Below are 14,227 nucleotides of genomic sequence, written 5' to 3' on the forward strand. Positions count from 1 at the left end.
CGGAGCTGCTCTGGGAGGCAGGAACTGGGCCAGGGTGTGGGTACCAGTACTGGGATGTGAGTGCCAGTACTGGGATGTAGATACCACACTGGGAAGCAGGTATCATGCCAGGAGCAGTTCCATATTGGGGTGTGGGTACCAGTACCAGGATGCAGGTTCCCATACTGGGATGTGAGTGCCCACACTGGGATGCACGTTCCCATACAGGGATGCAGATTCCCATATCGGGATGCAGGTTCCTATACTGGGATGCAGGTTCCCCATACTGGGATGCAGGTTCCTGTACCGGGATGTGGATTCCCATACCAGGATGCAGGTTCCCCATACTGGGATGCAGATTCCCATACTGGGATGTGAGTGCCCATACTGGGATGCAGGTTCCCATACTGGAATGCAGGTTCCCATACCGGGATGCAGGTTCCCATACTGGAATGCAGGTTCCCATACTGGAATGCAGGTTCCCATACTGGGATGCAGATTCCCATACTGGGATGTGAGTGCCCATACTGGGATGCAGGTTCCCATACTGGAATGCAGGTTCCCATACTGGGATGCAGATTCCCATACTGGGATGTGAGTGCCCATACTGGGATGCAGATTCCCATACCGGGATGCAGGTTCCCGTACTGGGATGCAGGTTCCCATACCGGGATGCAGGTTTCCGTACCGGGATGCCCGCAGCCGCACCGGGATGCCGGCCCCATCCCAGGCTGCCATGGCGGTGTGGGCTCTCTGCCGGTGCCGTGGCCGTGTCCCGGCGCTGCCGGCGGGGCGGGGCGGGGCGGGTCCCGGTTCCCCGCGCGGCGGCGGCGGCGGCGGCGGCGGGGGGTGCGGGGAGGGGGGAGCGCTGCGCCGCGCGCTGCGGCGGGGGCGGCTCCGCTCGGCTCCGCTCCCGCCCCCGCCGCCGCCGTCGCCCCGCTGCCATCGGCGGCTCCCGGCGCCGCCGCTCGCCGCTCGCTGCCGGGCCCGCCGCAACGCGGGGCTGGCGGGGAGAGCCGCCCCCGCCGCCGCCCCCGCCGCCCGCGCCGCTCCCCTGCCCGGCTCGCCGGCCCCGGGCGCGGGGGAGCGGCGGAGCCCTCAGCCCGCCGGGTGCATGGACAGGAGCTCCCTGCTGCAGCTCATCCAGGAGCAGGTGAGGCCGCCCGGGAGGCACCGGGCACCGCTCGGGGGGGGGCACCGGGCACCGGCCATCGCCACCGGGGCGGGGGTGCCCGCAAGCTCCGGGCACGGCTGCGCTCGGCGGGCACCGCTGCCCACCCAGGGCGGGCACCGCGGCCGCGCCAGCTCAGCCAGCGCCCCTCGGTGCCCCCCGCCACCGCCGCGGGCACCCCCCGCCCGGTGCCGCCGAGAACGCGCCGCTCATCGCACTTGTGGCCTCTCCCTCCGGCAGCGCCGGCTCCGATCCTGCCCTGGGCGCCCTCAAGGACGGGGGGTGCTGGGCACGGAGCGGCGGCTCCGGGTGCCGGGTGCAGCCCCGGGGGTGCCTCGCTCGGTGCCGCGGGCGGGGCGGGGGTCTGCGCCCACCCCCGTGACCTGATTGCGGGATGAGGCCGGGGAGCATCGGCGCTGCGCGGGGCTCTGCCCGCGGCTCGGGGCGGCCCCGAGGGGTTCCACCCGCGTTTCCCCGGCCCCTCTGAGCTCCATCGCCTCGTCCCTCCATCCCCACCCAGCCCCGGCCCAGCTGGCGGCTCTGCCCTGGGCATGGGGAGGGAATTTCAGGGAAATGAGCTGATCCCCACTCGCCCCCCGCTGTTGCCGTGACCTTGGCTGAGTCCCCCAGCCCGGAGCCGCGGTGCTGTCCCCCGTGTCACCCCCTAGGGCACAGGGGCTCCATGTGAGCCCGAGCTCCTCGGGAACGAGCAGCCTCATCCCCGGGAATGAACGGCGCTGGGAGGGCCGGGGGTGGGATTGAGCCCTCCTGGGCGGGAGGAGGGTGCCAGTGAGGTTGGGGAGGGGGAGATGCACCCCAAAAGCAGAAAGAAGCTCCCTGGCTGCTGGCAGGGCTCTTGGTGCTCCTGGGGCCGGTGCCTCAGCGTGTGCCAGCGTGGGGACAGCGTGCGCCAGGTCCCGGCGTGACACGCACACACGTGGAGCCTGTGGGGTGGCAGCTGTGGGGCAGGGGGGGACAGGTGGCACCAGGGTGCTCCTACCCGCCATGGCTGGGGCTGCTCCCGTGGGCTGGCGGCTGCTGAGAGGTTGAAGGTGCTGCCTGCACCCCTCATCCCACCCTGTACCCTCATCCCACCCTGTACTGCCCATCCCACCCTGTACCCTCATCCCACCCTGTACTGCCCATCCCACCCTGCACCCCTGATCTCACCCTGCTCCCTGCAGCCTGCACCCCTCATCCCACCCTGTATCACCCATCCCACCCTGCACCCCATTCCAGGCAGCCAAACCCCCCTGGTAAAGAGGCTGTGGCTGTTTCCTGCCGAGGGAACAAGGAGGGACAGAGTGCCCACCCTGTAGGGACACGATCCCGTGTCCCAGGCTCTCCCTTTCCTGCCCATCCCACGGGGATGAGGCTCCTCTCCCACGTTTCCCTCCCTGCAGGAGCAGGGAACAAACCCCACACGACCTCAGGGTGATTGCAGGGGCTGCGCTCTGGTCGGGGGTGCCCCCTCCCCATCTCCACCCTCCTGTGCCACCCCGGCTCCCTGTCCCCATGAGCGGTCCCGTGTGGGGCACCCCGTGGCTCTGGGTGCCCGTGGGCGCTGTCCCGGAGGGCTCGGGGTGCCCGGCCCGCTCTGGGACCCCCGGGATGGCACACGGTGCCCGGGATGGCACACGGTGCCCCGGGCCGGGCGCAGTGGATCCAGCAGCAAGGGCGGCAGGAGGAGCGGGAGGAGGAGGAGGAGGAGAAGAGGAGGAGGAGGCTGGTGCCAGGGCTGCGCGTGTGTTTAGCTTGGTGGCTTCCTGGCTGGCAGGCTGCTGGCGGCGAGAAATAACTGAGTGGGAGAGCGCTGGCTGCGCCCGGGGAGACGGGGACAGCGCACGGCACGGGCAGCAGCGTGGCACAGGGGGCACGGCCCGGGGCACGGGGCACCTCTAAGGGCACAGGGGGGCACGGGCAGCAGCGTGGTACGGAGGGGGCACAGCACGGGGCACAGGGCGCCTCTTGGGGCACCGCACAGGGCACCACTTGGGGCACGGCACAGAGCACAGGGCACCTCACGGGGCACAGCCCCGGGGTGGCTGCGGGTGTCCCCCACAGAGGCAGGGACAGGAGCCATGGAGCCAGGGGCACCGGGAGGTGTCCCCAGGCGAGCAGGGAGGCACAGCCATGGCGCCCCGGTGATGCCCCGTGCCGTGCCCGCAGCTGGACCCCGAGAACACCGGCTTCATCGGCGTGGAGACCTTCGCCAGCCTGGTGCACAGCCATGAGCTGCCCCTGGACCCCGCCAAGCTCGACATGCTGGTGGCCCTGGCACAGGGCAACGACGAGGGCCAGGTCTGCTACCAGGAGCTGGTAGACCTGGTCAGTGCCGGGCGGGGACGGGCACGGGGCGGGTGCCAGCCCGGGGTGGGCACTGGGCACCTCTCATGGAGGGGGCGGGGGGTGCCCATGGGTGGGGGTGGCACTGCGGCCTCAGGGCGCCTGCTCCAGGCTGTGGCACCGGGGGTGGCACCGGGGGTTGGCACCGGGCCGGGGGTCCCGAGCTGCCCCGGGCACGGCTCTCCCCGCAGATCAGCAGCAAGCGCTCCAGCAGCTTCAAGCGCGCCATCGCCAATGGGCAGCGGGCGCTGCCCCGCGACGTGCTGCTGGATGAGACCGGCCTGGGCATCTACAAACGCTTCGTCCGCTACGTGGCCTACGAGATCCTGCCCTGCGAGATGGACCGGCGCTGGTACTTCTACCAGCACCGCACCTGCCCCCCGCCCGTGTTCATGGCCGCCGTCACCCTCACCCAGGTGCGGGCACGGGGGTGGCACTGCTGGTCCCGCTGGAGAGCTCGGGGAGGGCAGGGGGTGAGCCTGGCTGTGAGCTCCTGGGCACACAGAGCTGGCATGAAGGGATGTGTGACCCTGTGTGACCCTGGGTGTGGCATCTCTGTGCACACGTGGGTGGCTCAGAGCTGGGGCAGTGGGGCTGGCTGGTCCCAGTTGTGATGTTCTGGTGCCCACAGAGGGGCTCAGATATGGGATGAGGGGTTGGGTGATCCCCGTGGTGATGTCCTGGTGTCCATGGTGGTGCTGAGGACAGCGGGGATGGGTGACCCCAGCTGTGATGCCCTTGTGCCCATGGATGGGACTCATGGAGGGGCTCAGATCCAGGGTAGAAGGAATGGGTGACCCCAGCTGTGATGTCCTGGTGCCTCTGGGGGACTCACCCTGGGGTGAAGGGATGGAGGACCCTGTTTGTGCTGTCCTTGTGCCCACATGTGTGACCCACACCCAGGGCAGTGGGCATGGGTGACCCCAGCTGTGACACCCAATGGAGCTCAGATATGGGGTGCAGGGGGGTGACAGCCACAGGGTTTGTCCCAGATCATCGTGTTCCTGTGCTACGGGGCCCGGCTGAACAAGTGGGTGCTGCAGACCTACCACCCCGAGTACATGAAGAGCCCCCTGGTCTATCACCCCGGGCACCGCGCCCGCGCCTGGCGCTTCCTCACCTACATGTTCATGCACGTGGGGTAGGTCCTGCCTGGAGAGGGGACATGGGGACACCTGGGGCTGCACAGGCTGAGCCCTCTCCCTGTCCCCTCCTGTGCCCGGCAGGCTGGAGCAGCTGGGGTTCAACGCCCTCCTGCAGCTGATGATCGGGGTGCCCCTGGAGATGGTGCACGGCATCCTGCGCATCAGCTTCCTCTACCTGGCCGGGGTCCTGGCAGGTGGGTGCTGCCCTGGGGGACTCTGTCCTGTCCCCATCCCCGTCCCCCTGTCCATCCCTGTCACCAGCCTGGGGAGGGCACGGGGAGGGGCACTCTCCTCTGAGGGGCACTCTGAGTTTGGTGGGGTCGCTGGGCTCTGCTGGCAGTGCCAGCGTCACTTGGCCGGGGGCTAGGGGGCAATGCAGGCTGTAATTAATTAATGTAGGCAGTAATTAATTAATACTATGGGGGCGAGGCCCCATGCTGAGCCCTGTCTGTGCCCCCAGGCTCCCTCACCGTCTCCATCACGGACATGAGGGCGCCCCTGGTCGGGGGCTCGGGGGGGGTCTACGCCCTCTGCTCTGCTCACCTCGCCAACGTCGTCATGGTCAGCCAGGGGACAAGGGGACACGGGGGGGACAGGGGGGATGGCTTTGTAGGGTGGGCAGCATGCTGGGGGATGCATGGGGTGACAATGGGGATGGGAGCTGTCTGCAGGTTGGGCAGGGTGGTGGGACATTAGGGGGGGATGCCATGGGGTGGCTGGTACTGTGGGGTGGGGGGATGCTGTGGGTGGCATTAGGGGTGGCATTAGGAGTGGCACTGTCACAGGGGGACACCTTGGGTGGCACCATGGTGTGGGTGTGTGTGGGGAGGAGCTGGGGCCTGAGGGGGCTCCATGGAGCATTCCAGGGGCTCTGGCAGAAGCCCCCACCTCAGTGCTGGAGAATTGCTGGTGCCAGCCTGTCATGTCTCCTTCCATCCATCCATCCATCCATCCATCCATCCATCCATCCATCCATCCATCCATCATCCCTCCATCCATCCATCCATCCATCATCCATCCATCCATCCCACATCCATCCATCCCTCATCCATCCATCCATCCCACATCCATCCATCCATCCCCCATCTATCTGTCCGTCTGTCCATCCATCCATCCATCCATCTCTCCATCCCCCATCCCTCTCTCTCCCCATTCCCGCAGAACTGGGCCGGGATGCGCTGTCCCTACAAGCTGCTGCGGATGGTTCTGGCGCTGGTGTGCAGTGAGTACCGCCCCCCGCTCCCCCGGCCGCGCTGCCCGGCCCGGGCTCAGCCCTGCCCTGTCCCGCAGTGAGCTCCGAGGTCGGTCGCGCTGTCTGGCTCCGCTTCTCGCCGCCGCTGCCGGCCTCGGGCCCCCAGCCCAGCTTCATGGCGCACCTGGCGGGGGCCATCGTGGGCATCAGCATGGGGCTGACCATCCTGCGCAGCTACGAGGAGAGCCTGCAGGACCAGTGCGGCTGGTGGGTGCTGCTGCTCTCCTACGGCACCTTCCTGCTCTTCGCCGTCTTCTGGAACATCTTCGCCTACGACCTGCTGGGGGCACAGATTCCCCCCCCGCCCTAGCCCGACCCCGCGGCTGATTCGGTGTCCGAGCCCCCGCTGGAGGGGCTGGGGGGTCCCCGCGCGCGACATGGGGACGGGCCGCCCCCCGCCCGCCTGTCCCCTCGGTGCTAGCGATCGCGCCGCCCCCCGCCCCGGGCTGCGCCCCCCGTGTCCCCGCCGCCCCCCGCCCGCCGTACCCCGTCCCCAAAGGAGCTTCAGCCCTGCCCCGGCACCGCCAGCGCCCCCGGGGTGCCCGCAGGGCTCGGAACGCGCCCCTCGGGAGGGAGCCGGGCCAGCGGGACCCCCCCCCCCCGGCTCCCGGACCCCCTGCCCAGGGCGGGGGCCGCTTGTAGCCCCCCAGGACCTGCACTTTCACACGAAGGACTGGTGCCAAAAGAGGAGCGATTTATTTTTCTATGCCAAAATAATTATAAATAAAAGAAAGAGGAATTTAACAAGAAGAAGGCTATGGGGAGAGCCCGGCAGGAACCAGCTGAGACCGGCACGACTCGTTTGGCGGTGCCCTCGGCGGCACGGCCCCCCCGCCCCGCCCCGGCCCCGGCCGCCCTCCCGGGACAGGGGCTGGCCCCGGGATGGGGGCGCGGGGGGCCCCCGCTCTAACCCCCCCCAGACCTTTTTGGAGTATAAATAAATATTTTGCACACTGCGGGGCTCGTGTCTCTGTCGGGGGAAGGGGTTTGGGTGCCCCCCATCCCTGATGGAGGTGGTGCGGATGCCGGGCTGGCTGGCCTGGGGGCGGGGGGGCACAGCCGGGCTCGGGGCTTACTGGAGCAGAAAACTCCGGGATCAGTGGAGCGGCACCCGGCCGAGCCCCGGGGCTGGCAGCGCAGCGCGGGGGGCACACGGGAGCGGGGGGTGGGCACTGAGACACCCCCGGCCCCCCAGCCCTGCCCGCACCAGCGCTGGCTGCAGGCACCGAGCCCCCCGCACACGCTGCACCCACATTCACACCCTGCACCCCTCAGCCAGCCCCCAGTCTCCCACCCCCTTCAGCTCCATGGCGTCTCCCCCCTGGACTCTCACACTCCCAACGCCCCTTTGCACCCCAGGCCCCGCCAGCCAGGCCCCTCACCCATCCTCCCGTGCCCCTCCGTGCACCCTGCTCCCTTCAAACCATGCTCAACCCCATAAACTGCACCACAATCCACCCATCCATCCATCATCCATCCATCCACCCATCCATCCATCCATCCATCCATCCATCCATCCATCCATCCATCCATCCATCCATCCATCATCCATCCAATCCAACCTCGTTCAAGCCCGTAAATCGCACCCAGGCCACGCCCACTCACCACTGACCACGCCCCCGGCGTCCGATGCCTCTTAGCTCCGCCCCCTTCCCAGGCGCGCCCCGTACCAACAACCACCCGATAGACCACGCCCCCAAAATCTAGCCCCGCCTCTTTTCCTGTTAACCCCGCCCTCCGCTCGGCCGCCGGTCCTTGCCCGGAGGCTCCGCCCCCTCCCGCAAGCTCCGCCCCGCTCCGGCCGTGCCGTCAGGCCCCGCCCCCAGGCCCCGCCCCTGTCGCGCGCCCCGCCCCGCCCCGGAAGCGGCGCTGTCGCAGTGCGCGGCCGGAGCGGCGGAGCCGGAGCCGCCGGGGCCGCCCGAGCCAGCGGAGCCGCGGCCCCAGCGCCGGCCCGGGCCCGCCATGAAGGGCAAGGAGGAGCGCGAGGGCGGCGCGGCGGGGCCCGGCTCGGCGGGGCCGGGCGCGGGGGGCGCGGGCGGCGGCAGCCCCGAGAAGAGCCACAGCGCGCAGGAGCACAAGGAGCAGGGCAACCGGCTCTTCGGCGGCCGCAAGTACCCCGAGGCCGCCGCCTGCTACGGCCGCGCCATCGTGAGTCCCAGCGGCCCGAGCGGGAGCGGCCCCCGGGACGGGAGCACCGGGGAGGGGACACCCGCACCGCCGCCCCAAGGGCCCGGCCTGGGCACCCCCGGGACGGGACACAGCGACCTCCCCCTGGCCTCGATGGCCCAGGCTGGAACCTCCCCCTCGGCCTGGACACCCTCCCGGAGCCGGCCTGGCCAAGCCTGGGGTGGGGTCCCCAGGGAAGGGACACCCCCGCCACACACCGGGCCTTGCCGTCCCCAGCTCTGGCCTGGGTATCACCGGGGTGGAACCCCCTTGGGCTGGGCACTGTTCTTCCTCAGGGCCTGGCCAAGATACCCCTGAGATGAGACCCTTTTAATCTGGACACTGTTCCCTCACTGGGCCTGGCTCCTCCTGGGGGGACCGGGCACATCTCTGGGCCTGATTTCCCCCCTCCTGGGCTTGGCCTAGGCACCCCCCGACCCTGGTCCTTTCTCAAGCCCATCCTGTCCCCCACCCAACTCCAGCCCCTCGAATGTCCCCACCCTGAGCCTGTTTCCCCCAAACCCTGCCCTGTGCCTGGGCTGTGCTGGGTAGAGCAGAGCCACCCTGGGACACTTGGGGTGCCAGGGGGACAGTCCCCTCTGGGGGCAGGGACATGGGCTGCCCTATGGGGACCAGCCCAGCCTGTCCCCAATCCATGGCAGCACCTCCCCAGGGGTGCACGCCCCGGCTGGCACTGCTGGCCCTCCCTGCCCAGGGTGACAGTGCCACGCCGCTGGCTCACCGAGTCACCGGGCTGTCACCGGGCTGTCACCCAGCACGTCCTGGCCACCAACATGGGCCTGTCCCCGCAGAACCGGAACCCCTTGGTGGCCGTGTACTACACCAACCGGGCGCTGTGCTACCTGAAGATGCAGCAGCACGACAAGGCGCTGGCCGACTGCAAGCGGGCGCTGGAGCTGGACGGGCAGTCGGTGAAGGCTCACTTCTTCCTGGGCCAGTGCCAGATGGAGATGGAAAACTACGACGAGGCCATCGCCAACCTGCAGAGAGGTGAGCGGGCACGCTGCCACTGTCCCCTGCTCCTGTCTGTCTGTCTGCTGGGAAAGGGCCAGGGAGGGTGACGGGGACGCTGCTGTTGGTGCTGAGGTGCCCTTTCTCTGCTCAGCCTACAACCTGGCCAAGGAGCAGCGGCTGAATTTCGGGGACGACATCCCCAGCGCGCTGCGCATCGCCAAGAAGAAACGCTGGAACAGCATCGAGGAGAAGCGCATCAACCAGGAGAACGAGCTGCACTCCCACCTCACCAAGCTGATCGTGGCCGAGAAGGAGAGGTACTGGGGCTCCTGGAGAGGCTGTTTGAGTGCCACCAGGCTGTCACAGCTCTGTGTGAGGTGTCCCTGCAGCAAGGAAGGGAGTGACAATGTCCCCCATCCTGCTGATGTCCCGCTCTGTCCTAGGGAGCTGGCGGAGTGCCGAAAGACTCAGCAGGAGGAGAACACAGACGAGAGCCGGAGCCGTGTTCAGCTGGCCAGCATCGAGGCCAAACACGTGAGTGGGGGGCTGGGGGCTTCCTCATCCCATCCCCATCCTCATCCTCGTGCTCTGCTGCAGCTGTGCAGGTGAAAGCTGGGAGACCTTGGGACACAGCACAGTAGCCTTCATTCTATAGCTTGAGCCACCACTGCAGGGCTGTTGTGTCCCCCCATGATGGCTTCCCCTGCTCTGTCACCTCTTGTCCCAGCCTGGCAGCGGTGACACTTGCTGTGTCTGTTGTTCCCTGAGGAAACACAAGTGCCTCTCGGCCACATGTGGGTCTGGGTGCTGGGGGCTAATCCCAGATAAAAATGGGCCCACAAAGGAAGGTTATTTGTAAGCTGGATCACTCCTGCCAGGTTCAGCCAGGAGCTGCACAGGCAGAGGGGCCACCAAGGACCTGCCCCAACACCCACAGTGGGAGGCTTTGGGGCCCTCCCTGGGGCCCTGTAGCCCCTGCACACCAGAGACCCCTTGTCCTCAATGGCTTCTCTTTTAGGACAAATACCTGGCAGACATGGACGAGCTCTTCTCCCAAGTGGATGAGAAGAGGAAGGTGAGTGTGGCTGAGCCTGTGCTGCTGTAAACCTGCTGTGTACCCTGCTCCCCGCTCTGAGCCAGCACCACCTCCCAGCCCACTTTGCTGACCCAGCTGTGCCTCTCTCGAGCCAGAAGCGGGACATCCCTGACTACCTGTGTGGGAAGATCAGTTTTGAGCTGATGAGAGAGCCCTGCATCACGCCCAGCGGGATCACCTACGACAGGAAGGACATTGAGGAGCATCTCCAGGTACTGCTGGGCCAGGGGCAGGGGGCTTTCCCAGGACCTTGCCTGGGTGGGAAGGCATCTTTTTGCTTAACTCAGGGCTCTGCAGTCTCCCTGGGTTTGCTCCCAGTTACCTGCCCAGACAGCTCCCTGTGGAGCAGGCGCTGCCGGGCCCTGCCCAAAGCAGAGGCGGCTCTTGGCAGGGGTCTGGCACCTCGGCCTGCCCTCATCCTGCTGGGAGGCACCTCCCAGGGGCTCTCCCCTTGCCACGGGCAGGTGCCCGGCTGCTGGGGCAGATGCCACACGGCGCTGGCCTCACGGCCACCCGCGCCCCGGGGCCGAGGCGGGCACGTGGAGTAACCGGTTCTGCCGTGCCTCCTCCTCCTCCTCCCCTGCAGCGCGTGGGGCATTTCGACCCGGTGACACGGAGCCCCCTGACCCAGGACCAGCTGATCCCCAACCTCGCCATGAAGGAGGTGATAGACGCGTTCATCTCGGAGAACGGCTGGGTGGAGGATTACTGAGGGAGCGGGGCCGCCCGGCGCCCTGGCACGGCCGGCTCTCCCCGGGCTGGCACCGTGCCTTATCGCTCTCGGCTGTGCCCGCTGTGCCCCGGGCTGGCGCTGGGCGAGGGCACGTCACCACGTCCCCTTGCCGAGGAGCCGCAGCGGCGGGCGGGCACCACGGCTCCCTGGCTCCCCTGTCCCGCTCCAGGAGCTGCCCGGGGGTTGGAATGCTGGCTCCTCGGCAGTGGCCTCACCACCGTGTCTGTCACCCCTGAGCCAGGGCAGCCACAGTCCCCACAGAGCACGGCCCGCTCCAGGGATTGCCACGGGCTCGCTGGGATGAGCACCTGGAGCCCTGTCCTTCCCTGTGTTTAGAGTTGTTTCCTCCTCCTTCCACCTCCTGCCTGGCCAGGGTTGGGTTCTCTTCCCTGTAAACAGCCACTTACCGGGATGCTGCTGCACCCTCTGGCTTTTCCTGGGAAACAACTGCCCCACGGCTGGAAGGGGCTGGTTCCCACCTCCCCTTCCCCACTGGGACTGTGGTTCTTCAAGAACAACCACCTGGGTTAAAGTTCTTCTTCCTTTTAATGAAATCCCTTTAAAAACCCCACAAAAAAATAACCAACAGATTTGCATCCAAGTGAGATTCCAGCGTTTCGGTTGGCTGATGGCCTGCCTGGCTTTTGAGCGCCCTCTGGAAGTTTGCCAATGTCCATTAAAAGAAAATATATATATATAAAAAGAATAAAAAAATTCAGCAATAAACATGGAAAAGGATCTGGAGTGGTTCACAGCAGCTATTTCTGGGGATATCCTGGCTGGGGAATCGATGCCATCCCATGGGGATTGGTTTGCTCCAGGGATGTAGGAACACATCTGAGGGAGTGTTTCAGTAGAACAACTTTAATCCGAAGGGGAGGGCAAAAACCAGTAAAAAGCAGAATTTTCTCAGGCAGTTGGTCCCAATACCAGTGGCCTGTCCCTGAGGGTGGCAGGAGCTGGAGCTCCTGGCCTGGCTGGCACGCTGGTGACGTGTCCTTGTCCCTGCCAGCCTAGCCCAGGAAGGTGGAGATGAAGACGCTGGTGTCCAGGTTGAGTGTGGCGTGCCACCAGCGGTCAGGGAAGTACAGCACCTGCAGGGGACATCAGTGGGGTCCCACGGCTCTGACTGGGGAGCCCGGGGTCCCCTCAGCCCTGCCTCACCTCCCCAGGGCGCAGGGTGCACTCCAGCGGGCGCAGGGCCGGGGGCAGTGTGGGGTACGTGTGCTGGAGCCAGGCCAGCGTGGTCTCGTTGGGGTGGAAGTGCGGGGTTTGATCCGGCGGGTACAGAAACCAGCGCTGCAAAACACCGCGGGCACAGCCCCTCCCAATTCCCCTCCCAATTCCCTTCCCACATCACCTCGGGCTCGGGGACACCTGGGAGGGGCTTGTTTCTCTGCCCCCTCCCCAAATCCTTCCTTCCCCTAGGGCTCAGCTCTCACCTTCCTGCCGAAAATCACCTCGGAGAAACCAGGGCCGTGCCAGTGGAAGGGAACACCAGAGCCTGAGCCTGGTGGGAGCGGAGGGGTGGGGCTGGGGAGAGCCCCCAGACCCGGCCCAAGCCTGTCCCAATCCCGGCCCAACCCCGTCTCAATCCTATCCCACTCCCATCCCAGTCCCGTCCCAATCCCATGCCAATCCTATCCCACTCCCATCCCAATCCCGCCCCAATCCCATCCCCAACCCCATCCCAATCCTGTCCCAGTCTCATCCCAGTCCTGGCCCAATCCCATCCCAACCCCGTCCCAATCCCATCCCCATCCCCATCCCAATCCTGTCCCAGTCTCATCCCAGTCCTGGCCCAATCCCATCCCAACCCCGTCCCAATCCCATCCCCAACCCCATCCCAATCCTGTCCCAGTCTCATCCCAGTCCTGGCCCAATCCCATCCCAATCCTGTCCCAATCCCGTCCCCAACCCCATTCCAATCCCGTTCCAATCCCATCCCAACCCCATCCCACTCCCACCTGCGATCCCAAAGCTGTAGGCGGGGCTGGTGCCCGGGATGCGGAAGGGAGGGGGCACGTAGTGTTGGAACAGGGGGCCCCACTCGGTGAAGTTGTTGTCCCCGAAGAAGTACAGGGTGTCTGGGGGGACACGGGAGCTGAGCCCGGCCAGGGGAGGGGGCTGCGGGGACGGGACGGTGCCACCCACCATGGGGCACTACCGACCGATGGGCACTACCCACCGCTGCCCAGCCGGGCCGGGTCCTGCGGCTTCAGCAGGTGCTCCACGTACTCCTGGAACGGCACATCCACTGCGGGAACGGGAGGGAAAAGCGGGGAGGATGAGCAGGGAACGGGAGGAATGGGCGGGGAACGAAAGGGATGAACGGGGAGAATGAAAACATGAGCGGGAGGGATGAGCGGGAAACGGAAGGAATGGGCGGGGAACGAGAGGGATGAACGGGGGGAACGAGGGATGAACGGGGGAACGGGAGAGATGAACGGGAGCAGGCCCGCGCTCACCTTTCCGGTACGAGTAGGTGTTGGCCGTGCTGAGCCGCACCGGGAAGGGCCCGAAGGCCGCCAGCAGCTTCTCCCGGGTGCAGAGGGCTCGGAACGCCTGGGGACGGAGCGCGGGGAGCCGGGATGCTGCCGCCGCTCCCGGGACACCGGGAGGCGCGTCCCACCCCGCCCCTCGAGGCACTCACCGAGTTGTCCGTGACCCCACCGAGGATCACCGGCCGGGAGAAGGCGAACCTGGGGGCGGCATCCAGCGGGGTCCGAACGGGCGGAGCACGGGGACCGGCACCGAGCCATCCCGGGACACCGGGACCGGCCCCGACCCACCCCGGGACACCGGAACTGGCTCCAAACCACCCCCGGGGCACCGGGCTCCGTCCCGACCACCTTCCCCCAGGTTGTCCCCCGGGACTCCCGGCTCTGCCCCCCAGTTCCCCCCGCCGCTCCCCGTTATCCAGCCCGGTGCACCGGAACTGCCCCCCGAACCCCTGTCTCGGCACCGGGACCGTGCCGTGTCCCCCATACCGCTGTAGGAAGAGGGAGTAGGTGAGGGAGGCATCGGCTCGCTCCACGGTGCAGCGTGGTTCCTCCGGTACCGTGCCCGCCACCCTGCAACGGGAGACTCCGCTCGGCACCGGCACCGGCACCAGGACCGGCACAGGGACCGCTCCCGGGGCATCCCCTGCCCTTACCAGCCGCCGCCCGGAGGGTCGGTGCAGGCGCCGGGCCGGACCCAGCCCAGCGGCAGCAGCAGCAGCAGCTGCAGCAGCCGCGCCGCCGCCGCCATGGGGACCGGCACCGGAGACACCGGGAACTACAATTCCCGGCATGCACCATGAGCACACGGCGGACGTAGTCATTGGCTGGGCGCCTCGCTACGGGTCCTGATAAGGGCCATT

The 14,227-nt window shown here is 67.3% G+C and overlaps 3 protein-coding genes across 5 annotated transcripts; 2 read left to right on the plus strand and 1 right to left on the minus strand.

Moving 5' to 3' along the window:
• Positions 1-874: 874 nt before the first annotated feature.
• On the plus strand, positions 875-6,849 carry RHBDL1 (rhomboid like 1). Its single transcript, XM_074552810.1, has 8 exons — positions 875-1,132; positions 3,320-3,478; positions 3,688-3,912; positions 4,489-4,637; positions 4,723-4,835; positions 5,102-5,202; positions 5,803-5,863; positions 5,932-6,849. The coding sequence occupies exons 1-8, from the start codon at positions 1,094-1,096 to the stop codon at positions 6,201-6,203; spliced, it is 1,119 nt and encodes a 372-aa protein (XP_074408911.1). The 5' UTR covers positions 875-1,093; the 3' UTR covers positions 6,204-6,849.
• An 878-nt stretch (positions 6,850-7,727) lies between these two features.
• STUB1 (STIP1 homology and U-box containing protein 1) lies at positions 7,728-11,485 on the plus strand. Its single transcript, XM_074552602.1, has 7 exons — positions 7,728-8,041; positions 8,872-9,070; positions 9,186-9,351; positions 9,478-9,568; positions 10,053-10,109; positions 10,226-10,342; positions 10,717-11,485. The coding sequence occupies exons 1-7, from the start codon at positions 7,856-7,858 to the stop codon at positions 10,840-10,842; spliced, it is 942 nt and encodes a 313-aa protein (XP_074408703.1). The 5' UTR covers positions 7,728-7,855; the 3' UTR covers positions 10,843-11,485.
• Positions 11,391-14,182, minus strand: JMJD8 (jumonji domain containing 8). Of its 3 annotated transcripts, XM_074552610.1 has the most exons (9): positions 14,021-14,182; positions 13,854-13,937; positions 13,517-13,565; positions 13,332-13,428; positions 13,052-13,120; positions 12,831-12,950; positions 12,306-12,373; positions 12,028-12,162; positions 11,391-11,957 (listed from the first exon to the last, which is right to left on the minus strand). In XM_074552610.1, exons 1-9 carry the CDS (start codon positions 14,113-14,115, stop codon positions 11,877-11,879), a joined length of 798 nt encoding a protein of 265 aa, XP_074408711.1. In that variant the 5' UTR covers positions 14,116-14,182; the 3' UTR covers positions 11,391-11,876. The 3 variants fall into 3 exon arrangements, with proteins under 3 accessions (XP_074408711.1, XP_074408712.1, XP_074408713.1); XM_074552611.1 differs by lacking the exon at positions 12,831-12,950; XM_074552612.1 differs by lacking the exon at positions 12,028-12,162.
• Positions 14,183-14,227: the final 45 nt, after the last annotated feature.

The sequence above is a fragment of the Zonotrichia albicollis genome, chromosome 16 (assembly GCF_047830755.1).
Source record: "Zonotrichia albicollis isolate bZonAlb1 chromosome 16, bZonAlb1.hap1, whole genome shotgun sequence".
NCBI classification, from domain to species: Eukaryota; Metazoa; Chordata; class Aves; order Passeriformes; family Passerellidae; genus Zonotrichia; species Zonotrichia albicollis.